This window comes from Idiotropiscis lumnitzeri, chromosome 8 (genome assembly GCF_059441095.1).
Source record: "Idiotropiscis lumnitzeri isolate Australia: NSW breed Sydney's pygmy pipehorse chromosome 8, RoL_Ilum_1.0, whole genome shotgun sequence".
In the NCBI taxonomy this organism is placed as follows: domain Eukaryota; kingdom Metazoa; phylum Chordata; class Actinopteri; order Syngnathiformes; family Syngnathidae; genus Idiotropiscis; species Idiotropiscis lumnitzeri.
The window spans coordinates 20,222,597-20,240,186 of record NC_142398.1 but is presented as its reverse complement, the minus strand read 5'-3'; the positions used below and the strand labels follow the sequence as shown (position 1 = coordinate 20,240,186).

The window sequence follows — 17,590 nt, the reverse complement described above, 5'->3', positions numbered from 1 at the left end:
CAACGCCCACTGCTAATTACACTCGTAACGATTCTTTCGCCTGCCTTTTGTACCTGCAGCTTTATTTGATATCCAGCTCAAGATCTTTGTGAGAAATTTCCGTGTACCTTTCCGTGAGTTGATATGTTACATCAACGGGGCATTTCACGCTACAATTATTATTATTATTGTTTTTTTTTTTAGGATGAGTTGAGTTAAGGCACTAAATTGTGTAAACGCATGATGAAGATAAATACAAGTATAAGTGCTCTCCATTTACCATTTAACAATTTGATAAAATGTGATTTTTTATTTAATTGGACTATGATGTGTATTTTTTCGTTTTGTTTTGTTATTTTGAAGAGCACAAGAGGCAAATCACTTTGAACGTCATTTGCCTGACATTAACACGAATGGCCAATGGAGATTTTGAGATGGGGATTTTGGAGCTCTAGTAATAAATTTGGACAAATAATGCACTTAGTTGAAATAAAAACCTTTGTTTTTCGGAACTATAGAGCGCCCCTAGTGGTGAAAGTAAAATCCACAGAAAAGCCGCAGCGTTGTATTAGCCACATGGTTAAAAATCGAGGAAAAAAAATTTGCGGTTTATAGTCCGGAAAATACGGTAGTGTGGATTACTGCGTTGAAATCTCACCACCGGTCTTCCTGGTGCTCCATTTTCTACTTAACATTCCCAAAAAAACAAGCATGTCGGGTTCATTGAAGACTCCAATTTGTCCGTAGACATGAATATTATTTTTTTTACATTTTAATTCAAATTTATCCAACTTTCGGGTGGTGAACTAATACTGTCAGTTTGATGTTTCACTCCCAACAGTGCACATGTGAATGAAACAGGTCCTCTCTTGCGGGACGTGAACTCAGCTCTGCGTGGCCGACTTTCACATCTATTTTCACACCGTGCTACAGGACAGGAATCTAGGCTGACGGATTGCTTACTGCTCACGTCTATATAAAGACGAGCGTTGGCCTCTAAAAAAAAAAAAAACACCAGCTGTTATGATCCTTTCCATCTTCACGAAAGTAAATAATGAATTTTAACACACCTGAAATGGACACCTTTTTGTTTAAAAAAAAAAAAAAATGATTTAGGTGACGCTGATTACAATGCATAAGAAATTATCAATTAAAAATGAAATTTTCTAATCGACATTGCCAAGAACTAACAGTACGTGCAGAAGAAGTAAAACGACCAGGTTCTTTTTCAATTCACAGAGTCGCACTCGATTTTACACGTGAAATGTGTTATTTGTCATGCTGAGCGCGACTCTTCCTGTGAACGCTTTATAGACCGTTTTATGTGGCTCAGGAGGATCTTTTTTTTTCCGTTGGGATGATGTCTTCGTTTTGAATTGACTTGATTTTTTTTTTTTCTTCATTTAATAGAAAAGCCGCATTGATAACGATGGATGTAAGGAGGAGGGGGGGGTTAAAACGCAGACAGTCCACTTGCATTATTAGCATGGACTGATTACTCAAATTCCTTAAGTTGGTGCTTTTGCCCTTAGGCGGTTTACGTAGAGAGAGCCAAATGAAATGAGGGGGGGGGGGAGTTTGCACATTGCAAGTCTGAAAATTAAAAATGTGTTTTCAGGTTTACTTGATTTTTTTTTTAAATTTCATTATACGAGGCTTTTCCTCGTTGACTTCGGTTCTACTTGTCATTTTTTTTTGTTTTTAGGCCACTTAGACTTGTTGCTTTCCTTTGATCAGTGGGATTGCGATATCGACAGGTTTGAAGGAAAAACTAAATTCAATTTCGTGTGAAGTGGGATTAGCGTTGCAAATGCAACCTGTGCGGCCACACTTTAGAACATAACCGCACAAATCCAATTAAAACATCAAGGTGCTAAGAAGAAGCTTCATGCTATCTGAGGAGAGGCATTCGAAATGGATCATTACAGAGTTCTTCAGAATTCTTGCAAGGAATGAAAATATATCTGAATGTCTTAGTAAGCGCTGCTTTTATAGCAGCAAAACAACTGTATACGCTTGAGCTCCCCCCCGCCCCCATCTTAAAAATTTGAAAAAATATGAAAAAACAAACATTTGAATTTTTTTTAAAGCTGAATATTGAAATAAAACGGTAAAGAATTACGGCTTGGCCTCCGTTGCCGGGTAGACTTCACAGGGCCATGTCATTAATGCCGCAGTTGACATAAAAAAAAAAAGTTCAAGTTCAACCATCAATAATGGTGCACTGTTGCAGTAAAAAAAAAACAAAAAAAAAAACAGTTTTCAGAGTGTCATTTGAAGAAATTGGACAGATCTGGTGATCCATGGAGTCTCAAATCCATCGACAACGGCCTCCCTGTTGTAGTTATCACTCAGACTCTATTCCGGGTGCCAGGGTATATTTTTCTGTCCAAAACCGTGAGAGAACACCACAGTAGACAAAACTTTTTTTTTTAATTTGGCACACATTTGACAGGTAGACCTTCGCAAAACGATCGCAACAATTTGTTCCTGGCAGTGACTAGGCCCTCGGTGGTGTTGAAACGTTTGTTCCGCGCACATTTCCCATCCTTAGACAACACAAATGTTTCCTCTGTGTCGAGTACAGAGGAAGTGGCTATAGCGTTCAAAGACATTCGGAATATTCATGGATTGAGCGACTTGCTGCAGGCGTGTCATGAACATGAAACATTAAAAAAAAAAAATTTAATTAATTAATTAAAAATAAAAAAACAGAAACATTTATGGCAGAGGTAGTACTTAACGCAAATGGTGTTGGTGTACATCCAGAAAGCTCCAGAACCTGCCAATGGGCCATATAGAGCACACTATGCAACTATAAACCATATATGCCATGTTATTAAAAAAAAAAAAATAAATAAATAAATCCCAAACCATTTTCTTTGTCACTTGTTCTCAGCAAGGTTGCAGGTGAGACGGCGCTAATATATGCGACACGGCCCTCTGAGGACATCATCGAGACTGAAATGGTTAAATCCACACTCACGTGCTCCAGCAATATATATTTGCATTCGCATGGGAGATATTTCTTCTAATATGTCAACTCCTAGATCATAAAACAGCGTTCGTGTTTTTTTGTTGTATTCCAAAATAGGACATACGTGTTTTTCACAGGACAGCGACGATATTCTACATGGTAATACTACATTTATAGCCATGTTATTACTTGGGGGACCGATTTTCATTCCCTAGCGTAAGTCTAGTGCAAAGTGCAGTCTAACTGTGCTTTGTTTTGCCATTTTTGTAGACGGGCGCAGATAGAAACGGGCGTTTGCGCCGTTGTGGGGATCAACACAGCCGACTCCTTTTAAATTCTGCGCAGAAGAGCCACACGGTCAACATGGCAGAAGCATAATGGACTCACTGGAATCCATCCAAGACGCCGGCGTGTGCAAAGTAAGTTTATAAGGAACTGCAAGATCTCCACTTGCGGATGATGAAAAGTTGGCTGCTGTGGATGGGCACTTGGAGATCGTCAACAACCTCAAATAGTGCATTTGTGCGTAACACCCAAACACACGTTTTCACTTTTAAATGGATTGTAATGTATATTTAAACAATAAATATATGGTGACGCATGGGAACAAAAGATATATTTTGCATCATTACATTGCCGGAGGGGCAGCAAGATCTTATGTAATGTTTTATATATTATTCCTCAATTATTTTTCTAGTATCACGGGATTAGTTATATCTTAGTTATTACATTATTATTACCTGATCATAAAATAAATCTGCTCTTAATTAGAATGAGGCAACAAGATATTGTTATGCTGTCAATGGCAGTGTGGCCAACGATGCAGATTTTTTTTTTTATTGGGAGTTGTCGCTCTGCATTGCACTGATGCTCCATCTCTTTTAATTCAGTCAGTTCGGATGGACGCACAAGTGATGCAAGAGTTGCCTCTAATGGGAAATATCCCTGTGGGATTTATTACAAGAAAGTCCATTTCGGAAGTGGCACGCCTTGGAGCTCGAAATATTTAGCAACACCAATTTAACGTTCACGTTTATACGTTGACTAATGTGCACATAATTTATGTTCGTAACGCGGGGGTTGTCATGTAATGCGTTACAGGACAGAATGCAGCGCAATATGAAAATTGAGAACTTGACATTCATCATGAGCTACTTGGTCACAGTGACAATATGTCGGGACGAGGCTTTCAAATCAAAACTGCCAAGCGTTTGTTTTTGGCACAAAAAAAATTATAAAATATATATATATATATATATATATATATATATATATATATATATATATATATATATATATATATATATATAAAATTGGTTACAAATTGGGTCCAATCGGACGATGATCCCAAACGCATATTCAAACTCGTAGACTGACTTTTATGTTCTGGAACGGGCTTCTCAAAAACCTGACTTCAACCCTATCGATTATACAAAATGTGGATTACGCTTGAACGTCCGATCCACGCCAGGGAAGCAACCGATTGAAATGAACGCAAAACTCTCAGCGCAGACGAGTGGGCAAATATTAACAGCAAGTCCGAATAATGGCACAAGCTATAAATTGAAACGTGCTCGGCGATATTTCATAAATTTTTAGTGGAAGGGTATGTTTTTTTTTTCGGGGGGGGGCTGCTTTGTGTGGATTAGACAAAAAAAATAAATAAATAAATAAATTCAAACTTGTGCTTCCAATTTTTGACACTCGGTGAAGATCAAGAGAAAAAAATGATTTGGAGTTGGAACATTTTGTGTTGACTCCAAACAGGAGAATTCAACGGGTACATGGTCATTTTGTTGCGCCTGCGAGTTCATTTGTACTTTCAAAGTCTGCGCAAACATTTGTGACACACTGACCGTATCCAAATTGTGTAATCATGAATGTTGTGTTTGAACTTATATAGGGCAAAGACAGCAAGACCGTTTTTTTTTTTTTTTTCCAAACTGATTCAGAAGGGCAGAATGCCATGTGTGTTTATTTTTGGTAACATCATTTTTATCATCTTTCAGACAACAGCCATACCACAGATGCCCGTTACAGATCTATTTATATTCCACATTTGTGTGCATTCTTTTTCTCAGGGTACAGAAGGAAAGTCAATTTTAGACTCGTTCCAAACTCATGGGACGACACGGCGCATACCAACCGGCCGCTTGGGTGAGGCTGTCTCGTCAACCCTAATCCTCTCAAACGGCAGGAGGGGCGAGTTCAAAGGGTCAAGCTGCAACTTTATCGGGGTGCGGTCAAGCACACGTGTTGGCGACATTCCAAGTTCGCGTTCCAGAAAGCATCCAGACTGAACTTTGTGAGAGGCATGCCAGGCCAGGATTTGGTGAATGTCACTTCATGTCCAGAAACGTCATGGAGATGCGCGATGATCGATTCGTTGTCTGTTAGATTAAAAGTTTTTATGGTTTCTTGCGTTGGAAGTTGCTCGGGAGCAAGTCGGAGTTTTCGGTTGACTTTTTTTTTTTTTTTTTACAGGTCAGTCCGCCGCCCTCAGGCCGCAATCTGGGTAGCCTTCCGTCCTCGACCCTCCAGCCTCATTCATAAAAATTGTCGGGCCCCAACCCAACTCTATGCCCTACAAAATAAAACTTTTAATTTGCACCATTTGAGGGGCCAAAATCCTTGACGGCAACCCTGAATAGAAGAAATATTTTCAAAATCAGCAAGAATTCTACCAAAAGGGCAAAAAAAAAAGCAAAATGTTCTGAACCACCTCGCCGTTACGGCCGGCGTGAGGCGTTAAGTGACAAATCGTATCCACTGCGAGTAGACGAGGTCCGCCACGTAGAGCACCAGGTTGACAAAGGAGAAAACGGCCACCACCACTTTGCTGTCCCACGGACACTTCCCTTGAGGACACGAGGACGGGCGCCACGGCGAGCCGTATTTGGTGTCGAAGCAGAACACGGGCCACACCACCGACGCGCTAAGGTAGAGCAGCACCTCCAGGAGGGTGCACACCACCACCAAGCGATCGAAGGGCATGCAGCGCACCGTCTTGGTGCGCCCGCACACCGTCACGACGACCACCAGCGCTGTCAGAATAAAGCAGAAAGCGTAGACGGCCACGCAGTAGATGGTGGCGCCGTAGAGGTAATACTGGCTCCCGTTCGCGAGAGCGCCAAAGATGATGCAGGCCACGAAGCCTTGGACCACTTTGAGGAGGCCGGAGACCGTGGCCATGTAGCCCACCACGGCCTGGCCAGGTCTGGCTCGGCGCAGGGCCACCTCGGCGCCGTAGGCCAGAGTTCCCAGGATGGAGCAGACGGTGACGGCTATGCGGAAATTGCGGACGTCGCAGCCGGCGTAGGGACACTCGGAACGGACGAAGAAGAGAGGGTAGACCACCGAGGCCGTCACGTATCTGCAAATACAAACGTGCGGCTGTCGACATGCACTATTGTGGCATCAAAACAACAGTAAACACAACTGGGAGTAAGAGCAAGTGCAAAGTACTTAAAATATTTTTTATTTATTTATTTATTTATTTTTTAAATATAGACTATGGTGTCAAAACTATGGCCCGGGGGCCATTTTGGGCCTGCTCTCTATTCTTCTAGTGGCCCATAACAGATGCTCAAAATATTTGACACAGCCCGCATCACTATTTTATTTTTCTTAAAAGGTGGTCGTGAAACGTGTGAGCATTGAAAAAAGTGGTATTGCGACACCCAAACGCCCAATTCTATTATTACGACTAAAGATTTAGATAAATCTTTTTTGGAATATTGCCGACTTAACTGCATGATTGTACAAATTTTTTTTTTTTTAATTTTTGGGAAAAAAATAACATTTATTTTCCAAAAAAAAGCTACTGATTTCATAAATCGAGTCCAGCTGCCTCGATCAACCTTGGATTAAAAATGACCTCAGATGACTCAGAACCTACACTGACAAAGAGAAAATATTTTTAAGCAACCACATCTGTATTATTATTATTATTTTTTTTTTTTAAATTGACATTTTGACAGAGCGTTAAAAACTGACGTGGGTCGTCAGGCTACTACGCTAACAACACGCAAAGATAAAAATCCAAATAAAATAAAATCCCTTCTCTGACACAATTTCCAAATCACGAATTTGAATTGGGGCAACACAGTGTGAGAGCGGCTCGCAAGGCTCCCTCATAGTTCAGCGTTTGAATCTTGTCCAGGCCTTCCTGTGTGGAATTTGCGTGTTCTCGCCACGCTTGGGTGGCGTTTGCGCAGATACTTCCGCTGCCTTCCCGTTATTCCAAATATATTCATTTTATGCTTGGATTAAACAAGTAACATTTTTCTTTTTTTTTCTTTTTTTTTTAAAAGTTCAGTCAAAAGTTGTTTTCTTCAAAGCCTGCTGGCAATAGAGGTGCAAATAGTCAACATTTTGCCTCAAGCAGGTTTTTTCCCTAAAGCCTTGGAAAATACATTCGCAAAAGCAAAGTAAACTCCTTGAGAGTCAGAACGTATTCTTGGCCTCAAGCAAATACTAAAGTTGATTTTTTTTTTTTAACTGTATCTCAAATTTACTGACTGCAATCGTCTATCCTGTAGTATAAAAACAACACTTTGTGATTTGGGAATTGTCTTTTTGGGTTTCAGGCAATGCAGTCCATGACAACACATTACTAGATAAACAGAATAAATTGGATTGGGATGTTTTTGGCACACAAACAGACTACAGTAATTTGAATTAGTCTTGAAAGACAAGCTCAGTGGAGTTCATTCATTCGGCTATGTTCAATGTAGTCACTATTAAATAAATGTCGAAAACTGGAAAAATGGTTTGTGCATTATTTCTAAAAATGCACTATTTGACAGTTCATTACATTTTGCATTTAATTACCATAATTTCCGGACTATAAAACCCACCAATAAATATACCGCAACAACTCTTTTAAAAAAAAAAAAAACAGATACACACCAGTCTATAAGCCGCAGTTTTCTATGTTGTAAAAATATTATAAAGGTACATAAACAGATTGTTAAAAGAGTGCCTTTTAACACGGCAACAACTTTGCTCATTAAAATAGAACAGACCCAAGAAAAAAAAAAAAAAAAGATTTATTTAACGCATTTTCTGAACTATAGAGCGCCCCTAGTGGTGAAAGAAAAATCCACAGAAAAGCCGCATGGTTCAAAATCGAGGAAAAAAGTAGCAGCTTATCGTCCGGAAAATACGGTAATTAGTTCAAGTATATTTGGTTTTCAAGTATTGCAAAGCTGAGGTGACTTACCCGAGTGTGGCGAAGGCGGCGCACGTGACGGTGAGATTGTCCCAAGAAATTGGCAGACAGCTGTGGAGACGAGTGACATCCAAGAAGAAGACCACCACTGACATGGCAAAGCAGAAGCACCACACGGCCATGCAGAACACGCCGTGGGAACCGCTGTAGCCCGCGACGTGGATCACCATGGCGATCACGGCACAGCCCGTCGCCAGCTGGCAAAGGCGGGCAGCGCCGAGAGGGGAGAGGAGCGCTTTCACGTTCAGGTAAGGGCCGCCCGGCGAATCCATCACGGCTTGGTTGAATGGAATGCAAATGCGAGCCGGAGGCCACAAGGCTCTTAAAAATCAATTCGGACTTAAAACGTTCACTTTGAATTCAATGATGAAAACTTTTGTGCCCTTGGCGTCTTGCTCTTTAGAAAGGGTTGTGGCCGGATTTCTCCGCCGACTTTTCCAAGCCTCGTGGTCAGCCCGTGGAGAATGGAAAATGTCTGCGATCCGCTCAGAGATCACACGTCCATGTACAGTACTCAGGCCCTCGCTGGTCCCTTGTAGCAAAAAAAAAATAAAAATTCTTCTGTGTGACGAAAGCTCGTCAAGGATTTCAATCCAATGAAAATAGTCAAGGGCAAAAAGTGACCGTCAAATCTTGACACTCATTTTCTTCGTCCTCACACACTTGCTGCCTTCCGACAGCGTGTGTGCCGTGTGGATGGTATGTCAGGGATCAGTCAGACCAGAATGGAAGTTATTTAGGGTTGGGACGGGTCACGGCCTCATGAGTGTGAGGGGTGTGTGTGTGTGTGGGGGGGGGGGGGGGGGGACAGCTTATTATATGTTACACGACTGAGCCCTGAAAGAATATCACCAATTAAACAATTGATCATTACATAATGAATCTCTGATGGGTTGCAAGGAGGCAGATGAGGCTCATTTTTAAAATGTTTTGATTGCAACTGGACTGAAAATACACAAACTTAATGAGATGCTCGCCTGCGTTCTCAGCAACTTGTGATTTCAAATGCAAATGAATATGTAATAATAGGCCCTTTCACAGTCATAGCGGCCATCTGAGAGAAAGCGTAACGATGCCACCTGTGATGAAAATGAGTTTGACATCCCTGCTCTCACACAAGTACAGACGTCATTAATTCTTCAAGAATTCCTGCACAGTTCAGGTCTTCAAAAAACAGGACTCTCAAGTTCAACTTATGATATCAACGCTTACAATGGTATCTATTGATGAGATATACAATTTGATTTAAAATAAGGCAGGGCAGTTTAATGCTCAATGATCCTATTCGCATCACTTTACGTCGAGTTCTTCTATGACAACATTACAGCAAGACATGCAACAATAAATGACAAAAATTGTCCTGTTAGTATTTGCTTTTGTTTTGGAGAACTCAAAAAACAAATATTTTTAAAAAAAGTAATAATAAATCCAGTACATTAAAATGTATGCCTCTTCTGAGGGGGCAATGTGGGTTAGAACAAAAATAATGATCAGTATGCAAACCAAAGTTCCAATAAAGCTTCTTTTATTACTGAACTATTCTTAACCTGTGTTGAATAAAACACACCCAGCAGTCTTTCTTCATACACATCAACCAGAATGAAATCACATCAGTCTTGTCATCAAAAATGAATTTTTCACCCCACCAGTCATTACCTCGCACCAATTTCAAGTGGCAGGCATCTTCCAAGTTGAATTTAAGTGCACACGGTGCAGCAGTCACAAAGCTGAGGTCGAAGTGCATATATTGGCTGTGCAAGGCAGCGAGTGTCCCACATCTGGCTTGGCTGCACTTCTCACCGTCACACCGTCTTATTTCTTACCTGTAAGGAATACAGAATCAAAATTGAACATTTTAATTTCTAGCGGTGGAGGTCTTGGCTTGAATGGTGCAATGAGCGAGACGACACTTTGGCGCCCCCTGGTGGCGCTACTTAACACACACATGAAAAACATGTCGAAGTGAAACATATCTTCATCATCATAATTCTTTTAAAATATGTACAAATATAAACAAGTTAGAATACTGAAAGGGTAAATAATTATTGCAATAAAGATAAATAAACAAATAATAATTTAAAAAAAAAATCTTGACACCAAAGGTTTTGTATAGTGAGTGTCTAAATTTTAGTGCCACGTAAGAGGGTAAGATCCTTATTAACTTGGCGTGATTCGAGCTCTGATTACAGGATTAAAGGACTAATTGTGACATGTTATAGCATGTGAGATGTGTACACATTTTGGTTTGGATCTGCTCTCTGCTCAGTGGCATCATCACCTGGTAGCTTGAGCCACTTGGGCACCTTGCCCACGTCCGATCTGCCGGGTTTTACAGCCTGGGAGTTTGTTGACGCTTGCTTTTGAACATCCTGCGTGGAGGTGCCAGCGTCTGCAGTTGGCTCTGGAGGAGCCAGCAGTTCTTCAGTGGCCAAAGAACTGGCCGAGCGTTTTGTTGACTGGAGCATGCAGCTGAGATGTCGGAGGTGGGTTACAATTGAGGGACAAAGTAGGAAAAAGAAGGTTGGCCCAACAAGTCTGAAGAATGTTACACATTGGTTTTCTAAGGCAAACTGCTACCCAGAGAGAGAAACTTTGCAGTTGTAAAAGGTGTGCGTGTCATTTGTTCAGTGTGGTCCCATAAAAATATATTCGAAAATATTTCCAAAAATGTGAGGGCTGTACCAATGCTCCCTCTAAGCTGCACACAGCACAATTGTGCACAGCAAATGTATACAGAGCAAAAAAAAAAAATAATAGCTCGATTTGTATTTGTTATTTTCATATTCTTTACATATAAATAAATTCAAAAATGTATTTGTCACGTGGTTGACTGAGTGGGAAAGAGAAAAAAAAAAGACTGAAATGTAAGACAAGCACACATGAGTCTGTCAACTCGTCATAACCGACCAGGGGAAGAAGCCTTGATGCTTAATGAGTGTGTCGATGGTCACGTGTTTACTGGATGGAGGATGCATCAAATCAAGAAGGGCATCTGGTGTCATTACCATGCCAAACGTAAAATCACTGAGGCGATACCTGACAAGACGTACCCCTAACATGGAACATCTCACTGACTGCAGTGTCAACTTTCAACCAAGAGAGGGCGCTGATATACTGTGAAAACGGTCATGAGTGGTTTAGCGAAGATACAATGGACTTGGTGGGGCCTAGAAATGTCTGCGTTGGGTGGAGTACAACGATGAGCAAAGCCTCAAGGGTTAAAAAAAAAAAAAAAGTAAAAAAAAACATTTTTTGGGGGTTGACTCTCCCCCCCCCCCATCTTAATTGTCAAACTCAAAGATATTTCAATGATGGTTCCACCGAATAAACTTCACATATGTAGTGACGTACCTTGCAATGGATTCATTTGCTTGCAAAGCCGACACAGAAGATTCAAGTAGTTCCCTCTTTAAGTATAATTCTGTTGACACACACACACACAGACAAGTGATGAAGAACACGGCACACTGGGGTCTACCTCAAATGACCACAAAAAGGAAATAAAACTAATAGAGACCTGTCTTCACGTCAGAGCCGAGGTACACCAGGGCACCCGGAAACAGGTCAGCCTGGTGATAACGCAATAAGATCAATTCGCAGTTGTGCTTTCACTCAGACAGCATAAAAAAATGAGTGGCTCCTCCTGTATTTTGGCTAGTTTGTGGCTTCTCAGTATGGCTCCCGAGAAAGTCCAAAATTCTAAGTGATTATTTCAACTTAATTGCATTTCACAAATTTCATTTAGTACTTTTGCTCATTTCAGTATGAGAATGGCCCCGCCGATGGCTCTCCATGAGTGCGTGCGTGTGGGGATCAAAGAGAAGCATGTATAAGTGGCAGTCTGGTTAAATCAAGTCCAGCCGAGGTCAAGGACAGTGGAGAGGGGAAAAAAAGTGTGAGTACAAGTAGAAGGGAAAACCAGACGACAAGAATGTAGAGCGCCTTTGAAGACAGCCAGCGTGTGTGTATTGATAGCAAAAGTCCATTTCTTTTCTTTTTTTTTTAAAGAGAAGACTGTGACTGATGCGGATTTCTGGAATCCAATCCCGCAATTAAATGGCTGCGCTCCCTAAACGAGCAACAGTGTGATGCCTCTTACCTGGAAAAGTGTGACAGCAGGATCCTCCAGAATTTGTTTGGGGGGTGTGATAACTGCAAACAAAAATGAAATCAGCTTCAATTGTAGGATACTGATAAAATGTACATGTGACTTGACATGTTTCATTACATGATCACGAACAAAGTCAGTCTGGTTTTCAGAACAAATCTAAACATGATATGGTGTGTGTGAAAGAAGCATCTGGCTTTATCGTTCTTACAGAGGTAGAAACTGAGCAGTGGATCCTCCAAGTGACTCCTTACAAAATCTGTTAAAGCCCCAACTAGGAAAAAACAAAAACACAAATCAAAAGCTTTGTTTAACTTGTCCCCTTGGGCTGCAAGCAAATACAGAATGGATCTTTTATATCCCCTTTATGTCTGAAGCGTTTGTTGTGTGAGAGTGAGAGTGAGAGTGAGTGAGTGAGTGAGAGAGATGGTATTAGTAGCTTAATCTTATGGAAGGTCCTCCCCATTGCGATTTGAAAATGTTGGTTTGATTTTAATTAATCATTCATGAATCAATTCCCCTCTGGGTTGTTGTTGCTGTTGGTCAGAATTGCTAAGAGCTAACAAATCGCTTTAACTTTATAGCCACTCGTGTGTCTTGCCAGCTGATCTGCAAAACTTGGAGTGCACAGGACGCTCACAAACCTGTCTCGAGGGGCCTGAAGAAACCCTGAAGAACGTGTCGATCTGGAAACTGGATCCTTAGCACAACCTGAAGAAGTGGACATACGTAGGTACATTACAACGACACGAGTCCAAACGTGAATCATGCGTGCATACTTTGGGGTATCTGTCCATCTTCTCCTTCATCTGCGTTTCTCGAAGAGCTTTAGTCATCATCGGCGCCTCCTCCAACAATTTCCTGAAGCAGAAAAGGGCCAAAGAGCAATGAATTTATAATCTTAGACAAAAGCAAGAACGTGCTACCACACTCCACATAATGTCTCAGCGGCTAGGGGCCGTAACAAGAAAACAAAACTCAAGTAAATGCCAAGCATTAGACCTGCTTATCGTTTCTCATTCTTATTCGCAATTAAAAAAGTTAGACCTCAACCAAACACAACAGGACGAAAACTTTGTGCTTATAAACGTGTGCAAAAGGCATCAGGAATGTCTCTACAATAAACAGCCCAAGTTATTAGAACCCAGTAACAGCACAATGAAATAAATAAATAAATAACATTTTAATATAAAATAATAAAATAAAAAATAAAATTAAAAAAAATACAATAAAAAACAAAAAACACAATGGAAAAAAAATACTAATACTATACTGTATTATATAATAAAGTAAAGATGCAATATTATTTTTTGTGCACATAAGGCTTAATTCTCCATTCACGTGAAAGTCTTTTTTCTTTTTTTTTTTTTTTTTTAAACGCGCCGGGACTTCCATACATACTGACCTCTCACTCTTTAGCTGGGCAAAACGTTTGCGTACATCATCCACAGTCACTTCAAAAAACTCATCTGGCAGCTCCACGTCATCTTCATGATGATGGGACACTCGTTCGAGGTGGTAGATGAGAGGCTCTCTCTCCACTGGCTGCAGCGAGAGAGCACGAGAGCCAGGATGACGACAAGACAAATTCCCAACAGGTTTCATTTCACGATTTTAAAAGTATTTACCGCCAAGAACTTTTCTGGTCCATCCATCATCTCATCTGACTTTTTGGCAGTGACCTGATAGTGCAGAGGAAAAACATTCTTATGAAAGAATGTTGATTTGTAACAATTTTGATCGCTCAGCGTGAAACATTTCGAAAGGACGATGGTGCTCCGGTGCAACTTTGCTCATATTTGGAAGCGCTGACACAGGAAGGAAACAGGGAGCATTTTCCTGCTGATTTAGATGAGATGTAGACCACACCTGGACAAGACGAATCGATCTAAGCACGGACGGAAAAATAAAGTGACGACTCACAACTTGAAAAAGTTGAATAAGGAGGCCGCTGTCTATACAATACATGCATCCATGATCTGAACCGCTTCGCACATAAAAATAAATAGAATATCCATTTTCACAAGACATTACAAACCTTGTTGGCAGAACTCTGGGAAGGCTTGGCTTTCTTGGCTTTGGGTGAATCTACGGCAGACGACGACAGCGATGAAGACGATAAAGATGAGGAAGTCCCTCCCGGGCCGCCGAGGCGCTGACCCCCTCCAGAAAAAGGAATGAATGGCACCGTGGGATCAGAAGAAGATGATGATGATGAGGACGTCGTTGATGTTGATGTTGATGATTGGGAGTTCAGTCCTGACGGCCCTGCCACCTCACCACTGGCCTCTGACATTCCTCTTACTCCAGGACGACCCTTTGATTTATTTGTATCCTGGATTTTTTGCTGTTGAACAGGACGTGCGCTCGTGGAAGAAACAGGATTGCGCGCCGGGGCGGCAGTTTCAATTAACTGAGCAGAGTTTTTAGCCATCTCTTGTGATACTGCGATTGCGGAACGAGAAGGAATAGGGTCAGCCTGGGGGGCTGAGCTTTTGGGTTCATTAACAGAAGGAGGCACTGGCACGATGGGGACTTCAGCTGTGTCCAGGCCATCTTCTGGTGCTTTGTCCCTTTTCAGTAAAAACCTGTCAAGAGCAAAGTAGAAACACAACACAATTTAATTAGTCACTAACTGGGATTTGATGGTTAGGAGTGTGAGATGGCACGTGAACCTCAAAGGGCAGTTTACCTGACGATGGCACTTCCTCCAGTAAGGCCTAATGACTTGAGCGTGGCCTTCTTGAGGGCCTCTTCTCCACACACCTACACACAAACGCACGCATACTCAAACAGCTGGGTGTCACACTAAATACTTTTGTTGCCTTGACAACTAAATGTACATTTCTTACCTCATCTCTCATGTAAACACACACAGGAGTGGATCCAGACTCGGACAGCTCTGACACACTGGGGAAAGGCGATAGAATTGGGCCGGGTCCAGATTGCGAATAATGTAACAGCAATGAAACCTCATGTGACAAAAGAGTACAACCTCTGCATGTGTAAGCCTGTATAAATTCTGAAAAATCAAAGCTTTTGTTGAAGTGAAAAATGCACAGATGCGGCATGGTCAGCATCACAGGTTTGGCGTTTTACTGCGGTTTTAAAAAGTCAAGGTTTCGATAACGATTAAGTGCCCGCTCACCGGTGAGGCTGAGACGGCTTCATTCACAATGAATGTTCATCAGCATTTTAGAGCTGTAATCATAATACTGTGACAACAAAATAATATTGAGGGCACCGTTAAACCAGCACGACACGCACCTGATCTGAGGAAAATGAGTCAGGAGTTCCCAAAGACTCTTCTCACAAGAAAAGGCACCCTGGAGACGAGAGCCGTCCTCCATCTGCAGCGCAATCCGCACCTGGGAGATACAGAAGGTAAGCACAAATATTTACCCAGTGGTCCTATGAAATAACACAATATAGTTAGTGGGGTTATTGGGGGGGTGGAATGCTCATTCCACAAGCTAGCAGTGCCAAAGGATTTCAAAAACGCACCTAAAAAAACAACACAATTAAAGGGCTGTTAATCCTAAATAAACATTTTAGCCATGTTCAAATGCTAATCATTCACTAAAAAAAATCCTGCTCTCTAATGACTGAAAAAAAAAAAAACCTGGCACGTGCAAGAAAAAAAGGTTTGTCGCATAAATTATTGTCAGAATAATTTCTCTTGCACGTTGCAACTCGCTCACTACACACTTGATTCTTGGCATGGACTTCAGGGACATTCACAAGTCACAGGAAAAAGGCTCGTAACTGACCTGACTATCAGATGAGGTCTGTGTCCTTGTACTTGACACCACTTCTAGCTTCGCGTTGTTGGGCAGGTTAGCAAATCTCCACTGCAGCGCCAGGTCGAGAACAGTCCTTTGAAATCTGCCCCCCAAAAAAGCGGTGTCCGTGGAATTGTATTTTAAAAACATACCCACCAATTAAGTGAATTTAAAATTGTGCACAAGTCAAAAATTTCACTTGGTATGTGACTATCATACACCAACATCACAACATATTAACTTGGATTTATTGCTGATTTCTAACTCTCAATAATTGACTTACTTCAAGCCGTGATTGTCGGGATTGAAACCATGCTTCTTGCAGACCTCCTCCAGCACCTACACACAAGACAACTAAAACTTAACATGCACATTACACATTACCTCATGCGACCAAAGTGTAGCGAAACAAAACCAGGAAAACCGAATTTGATCGGTCACGAGCTATAGCGACAGTTAGCCAAAGAAGCTAACTGAGAGCTACATTGTTAATACCAATACTGAAACAAACTGCCCAAAACAGGAAACGTTTAATGTAATTTAAATGAATGTTACCTGTAATAACGGTGTGTTGGGGGAAACTTTAACTGTCTGTCTTCTTCCATTTGGAGTTAGGACAGTCACGGATGTACCACTCGCTGCCATTGCGTTTTGTGACGTCACACTGTTTATTTGAACAACCTTTATTGATAGAGAAACACACGTACATGTAGTAGTCGGTTTAAAAAAATAAATGCTCGATTATCGCCACTTGTTAGGTGTAAATTCTCTAATTTCTATAAGTAAGACTTTTAATGTTCAGCACAGTTTGAGTCCTCTGAGTGAGAAGTGTTGTATCTTTATAAACAACTAACATTCATCTGTTTCTACATTACATATTTTGTCTTTGTAGTATATTCAATTAAATATAGGTTGAGATTTGCAAATCACTTCTGTTCTTCACATGACGTTGGAACAAAATTGGAATTGGGGTTTGTAGAAATTACAAAAATGTCAGATGAGTCAAATTTAGCATGTTGCAGCCCAAAAACATAATTTTACTTTTACAGCACCTTTCAAAACACATTCAGTACTGTGTGTATATATATATTTGAGCCTGTTTGAATAACATTACTCTTTGACGAATAAAGAAAATACCAAATTAATTAAAATGTACATTTCTAAAAAATATTAAAGTTGTTACAAGGTTTACTGTATTTTCTGTAAGTGCACAACGAGCAGAGAAGAACAATAATTGCTTCCTTTGCTGACGGGCGCAGGTGAAACAGGCATCCTTCTGAAGGTGGGCCACAACAGGATCCTGTGGTTCAAAAGCAACAAAGGGTTGCAGGTCCCAGGCCTGACTAACTGACTGAAATATTGGTCTCATTTTTTTTAATAAAAAAAAACTGGCATTTGACAGGAGATTGCAGTGATCCAGATTGTGAAGTGCATGAGCTTTGACGTGCAGAAAATGGCCCAGCAGCAAACGGCGAACGCTACTGGAAATGCTCAGTAATGGCAACTAAAAA

General features: G+C 41.0%; 2 protein-coding genes across 2 annotated transcripts; both read right to left on the bottom strand.

The window, feature by feature from the left end:
- Positions 1–4,971: 4,971 nt before the first annotated feature.
- On the bottom strand, positions 4,972–8,911 carry LOC148332677 (myeloid-associated differentiation marker-like protein 2). Its single transcript, XM_088303173.1, has 2 exons — positions 8,181–8,911; positions 4,972–6,329 (listed from the first exon to the last, which is right to left on the bottom strand). The coding sequence occupies exons 1-2, from the start codon at positions 8,459–8,461 to the stop codon at positions 5,705–5,707; spliced, it is 906 nt and encodes a 301-aa protein (XP_088159299.1). The 5' UTR covers positions 8,462–8,911; the 3' UTR covers positions 4,972–5,704.
- A 786-nt stretch (positions 8,912–9,697) lies between these two features.
- aspscr1 (ASPSCR1 tether for SLC2A4, UBX domain containing) lies at positions 9,698–16,751 on the bottom strand. Its single transcript, XM_088301707.1, has 17 exons — positions 16,635–16,751; positions 16,363–16,418; positions 16,068–16,182; positions 15,565–15,665; positions 15,150–15,207; positions 14,990–15,063; positions 14,336–14,885; positions 13,926–13,979; positions 13,703–13,842; positions 13,077–13,158; positions 12,942–13,008; positions 12,509–12,571; positions 12,289–12,341; positions 11,707–11,758; positions 11,541–11,610; positions 10,468–10,658; positions 9,698–10,012 (listed from the first exon to the last, which is right to left on the bottom strand). The coding sequence occupies exons 1-17, from the start codon at positions 16,722–16,724 to the stop codon at positions 10,002–10,004; spliced, it is 1,827 nt and encodes a 608-aa protein (XP_088157833.1). The 5' UTR covers positions 16,725–16,751; the 3' UTR covers positions 9,698–10,001.
- Between the last annotated feature and the right edge of the window lie 839 nt (positions 16,752–17,590).

Coding starts and splice junctions, on each gene's coding strand:
- LOC148332677 (XM_088303173.1), bottom strand. CDS start 8,461: ATGGATTCGCCGGGCGGCCCTTACCTGAACGTGAAAGCGCTCCTCTCC. Junction 6,330..8,180: donor GCCGCCTTCGCCACACTCGG/GTAAGTCACCTC, acceptor TTGTATTTGCAG/ATACGTGACGGCCTCGGTGG.
- aspscr1 (XM_088301707.1), bottom strand. CDS start 16,724: ATGGCAGCGAGTGGTACATCCGTGACTGTCCTAACTCCAAATGGAAGA. Junction 15,208..15,564: donor ACTCATTTTCCTCAGATCAG/GTGCGTGTCGTG, acceptor GCCTTTCCCCAG/TGTGTCAGAGCTGTCCGAGT. Junction 13,980..14,335: donor CCCAGAGTTCTGCCAACAAG/GTTTGTAATGTC, acceptor CTGCACTATCAG/GTCACTGCCAAAAAGTCAGA.